The 13285-nt window shown below is 39.4% G+C and overlaps 1 protein-coding gene across 1 annotated transcript in view; it reads right to left on the bottom strand.

Moving 5' to 3' along the window:
* Col9a1 (collagen type IX alpha 1 chain) overlaps positions 1-13285 on the bottom strand; it is a 78371-nt gene that overhangs the window by 26762 nt on the left and 38324 nt on the right. Inside the window, exons 23-27 of the mRNA XM_023718698.1 lie at positions 6436-6489; positions 5641-5712; positions 3929-3964; positions 3203-3247; positions 1176-1208 (exon numbers count right to left, since the gene is read on the bottom strand). Coding sequence (XP_023574466.1) covers positions 1176-1208; positions 3203-3247; positions 3929-3964; positions 5641-5712; positions 6436-6489 — 240 coding nt within the window. The remainder of the gene's footprint in view (positions 1-1175; positions 1209-3202; positions 3248-3928; positions 3965-5640; positions 5713-6435; positions 6490-13285) is intronic.

The following is a 13285-nucleotide window of genomic DNA, read 5'->3' as shown; positions in this document are numbered from 1 at the left end:
CCAACCTCATTCTGGAAAACGCTATTCCTGAAGGGTTTGGAGTGAAGGAAGGTTACATACTGGGTTTGTCTTTTTGTTTTGATTACACTGGCTGCTATGAAGCTAATTTGCTGAATACAGACAAAGATGTGGGGAATATTCTCGAAACGGGAAAGACTTGGAAGTAACACAGTGGCATTGAGATTGAGATGTGAGCTTCATCTTTCTCCTATTTTCTTGAAATTTCTAATTATATCAGATGAGGACTCCTTTCAAATCGACAAATCACTTCAGGTTTCCAATTAATTGGATATTTCTGAATACATCTGATCTCTAAAAACATCAGTTATGTTTCTATAGAATGATGAAATTGAGCAAAATTATATTTTCTCTTCTAATTTCTTTCCTTTTTCTGTATGTAGTTCGTGGTCTACAGGGTCTCACTACACAGAATCCTCCTGTTTCCAGCCTCTCGAGCACTGGGATTACATGCCCATGCACCACCACGCCCAGTCTCAATCACTGCTCAGCATGCCCTGCGGGTGGGGACGGTACAGCACACCAGGGATTGAACGCAGCTGCTGCAGTCTGCCTAAGCAGGCACTTTAGTCCACTGAGCTATCTGGCCGGCCCTATTCTATTTTCTTCTTTCTTTCTCTCTTTCTCTTTCTTTCTTTCTTTCTTTCTTTCTTTCTTTCTTTCTTTCTTTCTTTCTTTCTTTTTTTCTTCTTTCTTTTCAGAACCGGGGATTGAACTCAGGCCCTTGCACTTGCCAGGGAAGTGCTTATTCTACTGAGCCATCTCCCCTGCCCCGATTTTCTTAACATTGTGCAACACGCAGGATATTAAGAAAACTACTGAAATACTTTGCAATACTATAACTGCCAATGGAATTCAATTACATCACCACCATAAAGCACAAGGCGGCCCTTTAAAAATGAGTCATTTGGGAAGGAAATTAGACTATCATCACACAGTATTCATTGAACCATTTAAAGTAGACCCATTTATTCAATTGTGAAATTTTTATATTAGATTAACCCATTACCTAAAGAATAAATTTACACATTTATTTCCCTAAAGTAAGTTCTTTAAGATTTGAATTTTATAGAATTATTTCCTAAAATAATGCATTACATTTTCTAGAGCTTTATTGATTTTTTCTTTTCAGAACCAGTACTATCCATTATACTTACAGATCCCTTTGGGCCAGGTAATCCTGTATCTCCCTAAATCAATAAAACAAAAATTATTTTAGAATAATATATTCATACTTAATAGTTTCCTGAAAACAGTTAAAAACTACCATGTTGTTGAAAGATAAAATACCATGAACAGATTAACCTTGACACTAGAGAAAAACATTAGACTCCAAGTTGGCTTTTAGTCCCCATTCTGTTACCACATGCTGTGATCATGGGTGAGTGAGGGGAATGCCCTGCTCTGGCTAAATGATCTGTTAAATAGTAGCACTGAACCAGAGTTCTCCAAATTTCTATCCAGATCTAAAATGCTATGCAGAATTAAGATATACACATCAAAAGATAATAAAATAGCATTCTGTTTTGAAACACAGATACTCTCTTAACTCTTTTAAATTCACTTTGTTTTTGTTTGGCTTCTGGGTTTTGTTTTTGTTTGTTTGTTTTGTTTTTTTTTTTTTTTTTTTTTTTTTTCGGGAAGGGTCTACAGGGTGTTCATGGTCTCACTACTGGATTGGATTCATAGTGATCTGCCTGCTTACAGCCTCTCAAAAGCTGGGATTACAGGTGCACACCACCACACCCAGTCTAAACTGCTGTCTCAGTGCACCCCTGAGGGTGGGGCTAGCACAGCAGACTCCAGGATCAAACCCCCAGCCCTTGAGCTTGCTTGCAGGTGCTTTAATCCGCTGAGCTATTTGGGCTGGCCCTTAACTTCACTTTGTAATTCATACTATATTTTAAATTTTATCCCAAAAGTCTATTCAACACAATATGCATGCTTTTAGGCTTGCTATGGTTTGTGTCCAGATGTCCACCTGAAGCCTCATGCAGTCATGGGGGCCAGGCCTGTGAGAGGGGACTGACTCATAGTCCGATGCTGGGATTATGGGCATGAGTGGTATACCCACCTGAGGGCAGGTAACCTGCATACAACATAAGGGAGGAAAAGAAACTTGCGCTCTGCTCTTCCCTTGCTACTTTTGTTTCTTTTGCTGTTTTCCATCACCATGAACTGCTGCACTCTGCCATGAACCACCCTGCTTAGAGCCAGCTGGATACGGACTGAAACCTCGACACACTGAGCTAAGTCAACCTTTAACTTTGGGCATCTGGTATTTCATCTCAGCAAAGAGAAAAATAACTAAGACAAGGCTTTAAAAAAAAATGACTTAAAATCTCCCACCATTAGTGATTGGTTGAATTCAGCTCAGTTAATCTTAACAACAAAACAGAATGATTAAAACATTCTCTTAGTCCATAAAATGAACAACTTCAATAGAAAGTCTGGGAAGTTTTGTCCAATTCAGACATTATCTTTAGATTTACTTTAAATCCTGAAAAGAACTTATCAGAATATTTTCCTGCCCAAAGCCCTCCAAAACAATTTCATGGGAAATCTAATACCACAGACTATAAGACCTTAAATATAAATTTCCATGTTAGGTCACATTAGTCTTTGTCAAAACCAAAGTGATAAGCCAGTGCACCAAAAGAGTTAGCAGTAAAGATGGCCTGTTTTTATTTGCACTGCTGTCCAGAAGATTTAGCAGTAATGGCTCTGAAGAGACAGAAGTCACTTCTTGGTGTGTATGTGTGTTGCAGGGGTGGTCAGAGTAGAGAGAAATCATCTGGTCAGGTTTGTGAATCCCAAATCCCTAATTCCAATTCAGTTTCAGTTTTGCTTCCATGATATTCAATACTCACAGACTTCTACCCTCCTATAAGAATCACCTGCAGTATCTAGGTGCACGGCTACAAGAAGACTCACCATCCATAAATGAATTCTCTCAACTTTAAAGTTTGGTCCAGCCACTGTGGGGCACTTCCTCTCTGTTTACTTGACCTTGGCTATAATCTTAGAAGCCCCTTTGTTATCTTAGAGAAGAAATGTATTAGCCTTTAAAAAGGTAGTGAGGATAACAGTGCCCTCCTCCCCACACACAGATATAGATATAGCTGCACTTCTAATACAGTTTTAAATTGATGAAGCTCCATCATTAACCAGAAAAAAGTCTTACAAGATCACCCCTTCTTCCTGCTTCACCTTCTTCACCAGAGGCACCCTAAAAAATAGGATAAAAGACCACATTTTTAATTTCTTAGTCCATGAGTCAAGCTGAACCAGGCAACATTGATAAGCATGCAAGACTGTCCATGGTGCTGCAGTATAGAACGTTCTCAATGACTCTCTAATCGGGCTGGCTAGCCCAGCCAGAAACACAGCCTGAACCGAGACCAGAGGGTGAGACTAGGTTTTAGCAATTAACTGAGTTTAACTCAGCAAAACTAATAACCTCATCCACCAGTTCTGTAATTTGATAACCATTGAAAAAGGGGGTCCTACTGTAGAAAAAAAGGAAGGCTTTCCATCCTATTCCAGGGAAATGGCTGAATTTAATTCATCTACACAGGTGGTCTGCTGTTTTTTGACAAAAAGTTAAAACACTGTGATATGGTTAAGGAAGACTCCATCAGACATTAGAAAACCAATGTCTCTCTGAGAGACAGGGCCACCCTCTTCAAAGGAAAGGCTGTTTAGGCCAGGAGGCACAACTATCACTATCTCCAGGTTATTTACATGGAGATAAGGACAGAAACCAAACTGAAGTCAAGGTTTCACTCACTACAAAAAACAATGAGTAGCACTGTGATTTAAGGCACCCATAAGCCAGCCAAGGTCCCTCAGGCATGAAGTGATGCATAATACACACCTCACTTCACACTAACCCACTAATATAACTTACCTGTTCACCCTTCGGGCCTGGTTCACCAAATACACCCTGCAATAAAGACAGTATGACATTTTTTCAGTATTTTAAGCTGTTTTTAAAATTTCAAATGAACCAGTTCCCACTATTGCCCTGATAGATCAGCACAAGTACGGATAATGGATTGGGGGATAATGTCCCCACTTCTCATTGCTTAACAAGAATCAACAAAGACCCAATCAAAATCTGGGCATCTGAGATGTGTACACACTTCTCAGGTGAAAAAATAGAAATGGCAAATAAATGTATGAAAAAAATGTTCAACATCATTGCTCATTTGAGAGAAGCAAATTAAGACACTGAGATTCCTTCTCCTCCCAGAAAGAATGGCTACCATCAAGAAATCAATGAATAACAAATGCTGGAGGGGCTATGGGAAAAAAGAAACCCTTCTTCACTGTTCCGGGGAGTATAGTCTGGTACAAATGCCATAGAAATCAGTGTGGAGATTCCTCAAGAGACTAGGATTGGAGATCCCATTCAAGCCAGCTATTCCCCTCCTGGGTATTTTTCCAGAAGAACTAAAAACATCATACCACAGTGATATATGTGCACCCATGTTTATAGCAGTGCAATTTGTCTATAGCTATATCTTGGAAACAACCCACGTGCCCATCAACTGAGGGATGGATGAAAAAAGATGCGATATTTTTATACAATGGAGTATTATTCAGCTATAAGGGAGACAAACTCAAGGCTTTTCTAGGTAAATGGATGCAACTAGAGACCATACTCATGTAAGTGAAATAAATCAGACCCGCATGTTTGAACATTATATTGTCTCCATAGTGTAAGAACCTGAAAGAGAAAATAAAGTCTGAAAGGTAAAATAGATGTTGTGAGAGGGGAAGGAAACGTTCAAAGGGAAATAATATCTTGGATGAGGGAAAGCAGAAAAGAAAGAAATAAGGAAGGGGAAAAATATATATATGTATATACACAAGATAGCTTGGGTAATTGTGCTGCTGATTTCTAGAAAAAAACAGTTAATGCTTAATTCTTTTCCTTCTTTTTAATTTTTTTGACTAATTTTGCAGGCCTATATCTGACAATCTGAACAACCAATTTAAAGACAACAATATGCAATATAATAACCATTCCTTAAGAAAAAAAAATCAAAAAAAAAAGGAGCCAGGGAGATGGCTCAGTGGAATAAGCACTTCCGTGGCAACCTTGAGGGCCTGAGTTCAATCCCTGGTTCTGCCAAAAAAAAAAAAAAAAAAAAAAAAAAAAAAAAAAATCCATAAGCACTCCTATCATTTTGTTTACTGAAATTCAGTAGTGTTTCTATTATTTTTATCGTATTTTTATTCTTTTTAAAAATAAAATTTAAAAAGGAATGAGGGAGATCTGAAAAAAATGAGAAGTGACCCAATAATCTCTTGTAACCAGGGCAGTCCCTGGTAGCAACCATGTCAAATTTCACTGAGAAGAATGAAAATTCAAAGCCAAATGGCATGATTCCATGTGAAGTTTTTACTTTTCCCATCCTTCACATTTTCTTCCCTTCTGGTTGACATTTATATCTTTTGCTTCTTCATTTCACTTCTCAGTAGTTCAACCTTTCCCAAAAGCTCACATGATAATCTAGAAAAATTGCTCATTGGGCCAAAAGTGAGCTCGATTTCTCAACATAACCAAAATCTCTCTTCTAGGTAAGACATTTTCCGGGGTGTTGGATCTCTTACCCTGTCACCTTTCATTCCAGGAAGTCCAGGGGGTCCAGGCAAGCCAGGGAGGCCGGGGCTACCATGAGGTCCCTAGAGAACAGACACAGCCGCCAAGTCACTCTACAGAACAGAAAGCTCAGACGCAGACTAGGCCTAGGCAGCTGTGTATTCACTCATGCTGTGCTTGGCATAGCTCAGCTCCTCCAGCGGGCCTCTCTCCAGAGCCCCTCTGGAAGTCCGCCCAGTCCCCAAGGCTTAGCTTCCCTTGGCAATCTTCCCTGACATCAGGCTCCCTCAGTCCGGCTCCCCCAGGGCACCACAGCTTCCCTGCTGTGTGAATAACTGCTGAGTCAGCAGCACAAGGCAGCTTTCATGCCATCTCCCTCTTTTTCTTTCTGAGGCAGGCCCTCACTATGCAGGTCAGGCTGGCCCTGAACTCACTTTGTAGCCCAGGCTGGCCTTGAACTCACTGTGATGCTCCTGCCTCAGCCTCCCAAGCGTTGAGATTATAGGTGTGTGCCACCACACCCAGCTCCACAGCTCTTTTCAACACTGAGAGCGACCAGAGGCCAAGAGTAGAATTTCCCATCGCACAGTTTAAAAATGTAACCTCAAGCCACACTGACTAAAACACCCTCTGAGGGTATCCTAGCTCCACAGTTATACTTTCACACTTTCATATAACAACACAAATCAAATACAACTGACTTAATGAACTTTTGCAAATTGCTTCTCTCTTCTTGCTTAGTGTAGAAAATATATTCTGTTTGGTAGAAAGCGAACAAACATCTGGAGATTAAAAGTATCACTTACCAGTTTCCCTGGTCCACCTGGGGAGCCTGCTGGTCCTGTTTCTCCTCTACTGCCCTGTAAAACCAGAAACATCATTGTCAATGAGATAATTGGCCAAAATCAAAGGATCAATTACTATGTAAATAAAATAACCCAAGTAAGCTTTTGTTTAAATATAAATGTCATCAGAGGGCACTTTCCCCTTGCTTCAACTAAAAGTGTAGGACACAGTGATCCAGTGCCTTTGAGAGATTAAATGCCAAACTACAACCCAAAACCCACTTACTTATCACAGAGCACCAATGCTGCAATTAAACCTGAACACAATGGTTTTCGTTTAGAAAAACAACTCTACATGAACATCTTTCCTCTTAAAAGGAAAACAGAGTAACACATAAGCCGTAGGCTTGCCAGCGTCACCATTTACGCCACATGCATGCTATATTTAACACATAATGAATATTCTGATGATGTTCGTTATGATTATAACCCATTGGTCACATCTCATACATCCCTAAAAGGGTAGTTAGCAACTCTCAATATCTTACCCATACTTTGTATTACAGACCATTGCAAACATGTTTTTAGATGACATGTTCTTGAGGTCATTAAGTACATACTGATTTAAGGGCCGGGGAGATAGCTCAGTTGAATAAGTGCTTGCCTGGCAAGTTCAAGGACCTGAGTTCAAGCCCCAGCTCCACCAAAAGAAAAAAATCATCAAGTACATATTAATTTAAAATTCTGCACAGTGTCTGAAACACAGAGTAAATTTTCAAGTCTATAGAACATTGTAAAGGAACATCTGGCAAATTATCTTCTACCTCAAAAGGCTAAAAAGAAAAACAAGACAGAGATGTTTGTCTTTAAATTACTACTTTGAATTCAAAAGACACAGATGGCAGAAATGTATAAAGTTTCTGAGATAAAAATGTCTTTGTTTTGCCCATTCTTGTTCTAAATATGTCTTAAAAGATTAAACAGACTTTGAAAAGTACAATTCATAATGAAGTGACACTAAATGCAACACTAATTTATTCTGCAGGCCAATTTTGAATGTTTATTTGAAATCTAAGTTTTCAAATTTTTATTTGAAATTATAACTTTTCAGAACTTTTGAGCAAAGGACACCCAAGGACTCTTCAATTTCTTTTCCTGAGAATGTCATATGTTTTATGCAGTCTACTATAAGCTTGTTTTATTTCCAACACAAGCTCAACTAAGTTGAACACAAAAATATTACATAAATAGTCACATTTTCTGAAAGATATACAGAAAAATGAAAGAGGTCATTTGAGTTGCTTTTTCTTTAAAATAATATGGCACCAGGGGAGATAGCTCAGTGCCGTAAGTGCCTGCCTGGCAAGTGCACATCCCAATTTCAATCTCTGGAACCGAAAAAAAAGAAATAACAGCAGCTCCATATTAATGCTTATTGTTTATAAGTGCTTCTGGTAGGATTATTCTTTTCTGACCTGTGTGTTATTCATATAAACTTTCTAGATTTTCAGTTTCCCTGAAGGACTAAGAAATATGGCCCAAATTACAACAGTCTCTGGCCCCGAGCTATAATTTCATGATAATCAGTTCCTGTGACTTGTGACATAAACTAAATGCTTTTAAATAACTATCAAGCAACCTTCATGTGAACAACCTCCTTGGTACAGGAGTTTGGGATGATACCCCAGTCCTTCTACTTTATGAAGTACATGGAAGCCAGAAGCGGTGCCCTATAAGGACAGGTGCCCAAGGGCATCTGTGGGTGAAAACTAGCCACTGAGATTAATTCTTCCATCCCTCTAGAGAGGCTGGATTCTACTCCTGATTGGGCCCAGAACTTCAAAGCTCAAGTCAGATTTTCTTTCGTACAACTGCTTTCTTGGCATTCACAAATAATTTCTCAACTGTTTTATGAAGGGATTTAGACATCATGGAGTTCACATGAATTTACTTTTCCAACAGTCATTAAGAGGAAAAAATTAATAACATCAGAAGAGGAAAGAATCTTAACTCTTGACAGAATCTTAAGTATCTCTTCTAAATAAATGACTCTTCTGATATCTTATCCAAAATGAAGATGATTAGCATACTTCTGTTCCATAAAGATCAAGGGCTGGGCCAGCCAGATAGTTCAATGAACTAAATCGCCTGCTTAGGCAGATGCAGGGGCTGGGGGTTTGATCCCTGTGTCACGCCGGTAGCATGCACCTATAATCCCAGCACTAAGCATAAATATCAAGGGCTAAACTAAAATATAGGATTTATAACCTATGACTTATTTTTGGAAGGATTAATTAGCTTCCCCAAGTCAAAGATCTTTCTCTAATGGATGCTTATCCTCTCTGTTTTTCATAAGACTTATTCACTTAAATACTTCCCAAACCCTGGCAGCTTCTGTGATACAAGTGAGTGGCTCGGTTGTGTACTCCTGAGGGCTGACACTGGAGGACAAGAGGAAGAATCAAAGACTGTGGGTGTATCCTCTCTCTATGAAGCTCAGACTCTAGTATCCTCTTGTCTCAGTCTTCCTAGTGCTAGGATTACAGGTGTGTGCCATCATGCCCAGGTCTAGGGTTGGCATGGTATGCAGTATTGGGGATCAAACTTAGGACCTTTTGCTTTCCAGGCAGGTGCTTATGCCATTGAGCTATCTCCCCAGCCCCTCTCATTCTTATTTTGCTTCCGTCTTATCAATCCTCAGCCATTCTTAATGCAGACATTTCTACAGAAGTCACCTCATTGTGAAAATGATGTTACTTTTGCAACAGGGACCCAACAGCTGTAAAGAAACCATGAAGACAAAATATTCTGATAACCATTCTATCAATATCTGTGTATTTCAAAATTGACTATGCTTCTCTTAGTACTAGAATTTTACATAAGAAGCTAAGATGAAGATGATAAAAGTAGTCAAGAAACACCTAAAAATCTCTAAAAACACTGATTTAACTAACCATGGAAAGTCATTAACCATGGCCCAGGCAAACACCGATGTGCAGCATAAATGATAACCCTCTTATGCTCCAACAGCTGTGATGTCTGTGCCCTGAATGACAAGGGATGCTTCCCTTCCCACTGGTGTTTATCAGCCTCATGGTCATACGAGTTCTGATTTGTAATAAGGAAATCAAAAGGAACCAGAACAAGGGCAAAAGTTCTACCATTAAAAATGGGAGACCATAACAAAAAGTTCATGTTTCTCTTGGAAGTCATTTCTACTGTACATCACTGACAAGCTCAGACTTCTCCACAAATTTATTCCTATATAAGAAGCCAGACCCTCTCTCCCAACTGAGGTTGTGTCCCAACTTCTGAGTTCTGTTGTTGGTGTTGTACAGGACTGTGGACTGAACCCACAGCCTCAAGCATACTAGGCAAGTGTAGTACCTGTACCTCTGGCCCCTCATTAGGTTTTGAAATAAGGTCTCACTAAATTTCACAGGGTGGCCTTGAACCTACAAGCCACCTGCTTCAGCCCTGAGTATCTGAAATCACAAGCACATGGCAAGGCACCAGCTCTGATCTCGTTAGACACATATTCCACTGGCGTCTTCCACTATGCTATCTGCCCATTCTCCATTTTTATTCATCTCTTCCTGATTCTAATTCTGTAGGTCTGGAGAAAGACCCAGAAATGTGTTTGGCATATGCTGTGTTTATCTTTACCAGCTTTATTTAGACTTTTTGAGGAAAAGAGAATATTTAACACTGAACTTCCGTAAATACTAAATTTAAAAACTGCTAAATGTGCACTCAGAATTTGGCGAGCAAACTTCAACTGAAAACCGCACTGCAGAGCCCTGTCTACAACAGCTGAGGCAGGAGAATGTGAAGATGAACACAGAGATGCAAAGCTCAGGTGTGAGGTTTAAAGCTGGCTTTGCCATGCATCATCTGGTCCCTCACTAAGAAGCCTTACCTCTCTGTTTCTATTTCCTCATAAATAAACTGGGAAACAAAACAGTGCCTACATCAGAGGACTTTTATAAGGATTAAATAAAATACATAAATCGCTCAGAAGAGAGCCTGCCCAACAAGATAGCTCAGCAGACTGAGCACCTGCTTAGACAAGGGCAAGGACCAGGGTTTGATCCCCTCTGCACCACATGCCATACCTGCCCCACCCCTTGGTGTGCTGAGCCATCCACCAAGACCAGGCATGGTGGCCTACACCTATAATCCCAGCTGGGGGGGCTGACAACAGGAGGATCACTATGAGTCTGAGCTGCATAGTGAGACCCTGTACCAAATATATAAAAAGCAAAAAAAAAAAAAAAAAAAAATTAAAAAGAGAGAGCCTGAGTAATAGTAAACACTCTAGAGAGGTTAGTGTTAGTGTCATCTGTCATTACTAAAGAAATCAACCAAAATTATGTTTTTCAACTGCATGTTTAATTAAATGTTCCTTGTCTTTCAAACTCAAGACTCCTTAGACACCCAAGACAGATGGAAAAACTAAGTCTGGGTAACCTGCACATCTCCAGTTTTTGCCAGCACCACCAACACCAGGCACTTTCTTAACGTGCAAGTATTGGGTGCTACTTTGTCAAAATTATTTCCATAAACAAAGACAAATAATTCCAATGGAAGGCACCCCTTTTAGAAAAGAACTATGAAAACTTTGAGAGATCACAGAAAGCTTTAGTAGATTTATGTTGCTAGAACTATTGGACAAAATAAGTGATTTTTTTTTAATTTCATCACCTTCTCACTTCTATGACTGTTATTTTGGCTACATTTACTCAAAATTTTAACTAGTTGAAGAGTGAACACTATTTTTAGTACTTTGGCAGTTTTAGAAATCAGAATTATAAATCACTATATTTGGCATAGTGTATATACTGTCTCTCTCTGGAAAAAAAAAGTGTTGATTAACCCAGAAGATCAATTACCAGTTCTATAAACAGTTGTCATATTAACATGGGACCATCATCTTAGTTTTACTACTATGATAACTTTTAGATTTGGTACAAAAACTTTTTGATAATTCAATTTTATTGTACAATTTATATTTCTCTCTAGTATAGGCTTAAGTGTTCCTGCACACAGCTGCAGAAAACAATTCCTCTAAACTGGAACCATTAGCATCACAAGGGCCTGGGTAGATGGGGGACAGCAGCACACTTCACGGGCACCTCTGCCTCAATGCTGGATGAGAGGATGAGAGACTCTGAGAGAACTGCAACAAGCTCCTGTGCTCCAGAAGCGTGCAACCTTCAGTGAACTGCAGGCAGGCCAACATACATCTTGCCCCAATCAAACCACAGGAGCAAGGTGAAAGCTTAGGCAAGTTGTGAGAAGCCTGGAAGATGGAAATTCCAGCAGCTTCTAGAAGGTAGGACTGAATCAGAGGCCCGGGCATTTTCCTGATGTCCGCTGAAAGCCACCAAAACCAAGAACAAATCAAGAGAAGTATCTCAGAGAAAGACACAGTAGAAACAGCTACACATGATGGAAATCATTAGAGGGACCAAAATAGAAAACTGATAGGCATTATAGCAGTACTACAAAGACATACTTCTGGGAAATACCTTCTCATTTCTTCTACTCAGTATGACTTGAGATTTTCAGGAAAAACTGATCAGACTTCTGAAGCCCACCTGGAAGTGTGTGAACTTCTCTAGAAAGCTAAATTTTATGATGTAAAATAAAGAGCGAACGTTGCTTTCAATAAGTAGATCTAGTGTTAAAACATTGCTACAGGACTATAATATTTTTAAAATCATGACATTCTTCTAAAAAGTTTATAGCAGGTGAAAAGCCAGTTATTACCAATGAAAGCAGCACAGCAGGGCTTATTATGCCTCCAACTCCATTCAAGGGCTGGGGAGATGGCTCAGTAGAATAAGTGTTTGCCTGGCAAGCTCAGGGCCCTGAGTTCAATCACCAGTACCGCAAAAATAATAATAATAATTAATAATAATAATAATTTAAAGAAAGATTTATTGATCATTACCCTATGCCAAGCCCCAAGTAAGAAGATGTAGTGTACCCAGCAGTTAATCAGATATGTTCTTGTCTTCCTGCAGTCATCACAGCAAGGGGCACAAAGGGGTCAAATGTTACAGGGTTCTGAATAAGCAGTGATTACTTCTATCTGAGGTATAGTGTATAATTTGAAGATATTTCTAAGATGGAATTAACATTTATATTCTATGGGGCTGGGGAGATAGCTCAGTAGAATAAGCACTTCCATGGCAAGTGCAAGGGCCTGAGTTCAATCCCCAGTTCCACCAAAAAAAAAGAAAAGATATATATATATATATTCTATCTAGGAAACAGGAAATAAGAAGTCACAGAAATGGAGGAAAAGTCATCAAAATACAGATTCTGACATAAGGGAAGACAGGCAGCCAAAAAGTACAGAGAATATTTAGAAATGCATGTAGCACCCAGCGTGACCAGAAGACAAGCTTTGAGCCAGAAAGGAAAGAGAAATAAAACTAGGAGGTTAATAGTGAGTCTAAGGTTTCAGACTTTTTCTTATGGTCACTGAAAGCCAACCAAAGATTTTTATTTTTTATTGTTTGTTTATTTATTTAGTTATTTATTTGCAATACTGGGGATTGAACTCAGGACCTTGTGCTTGCCGGCCAAGCACTTATTCTACTGAGCTATCTCCCCAGCCCTTAAAGAGTTTTAAATGGGGTGAAAAAGTGATGATGGAATATGTGGTTTGAAAAAGTCAACATGGTGCTGTGTGCAGTCTAGGACACTGCCACACTTCAGGGACTTTGGCATTGTATGTGTTACTTTTTTGTCACAAGGGCTGTGAGACACTCTTAGGGCTCTAGGATGGACATTGTGGATGTGATACTTTGCCACATGTAAGAATCCTGAGGAGCAAAGAAGTAGCTCAGCCTAAACACCA

This window comes from Octodon degus, unplaced genomic scaffold, assembly GCF_000260255.1.
Source record: "Octodon degus isolate 3935 unplaced genomic scaffold, OctDeg1.0 scaffold00061, whole genome shotgun sequence".
Taxonomy (NCBI): Eukaryota; Metazoa; Chordata; class Mammalia; order Rodentia; family Octodontidae; genus Octodon; species Octodon degus.
Note: the sequence above shows the minus strand (reverse complement) of the source record. Positions and strands in the feature narration are given on the sequence as shown.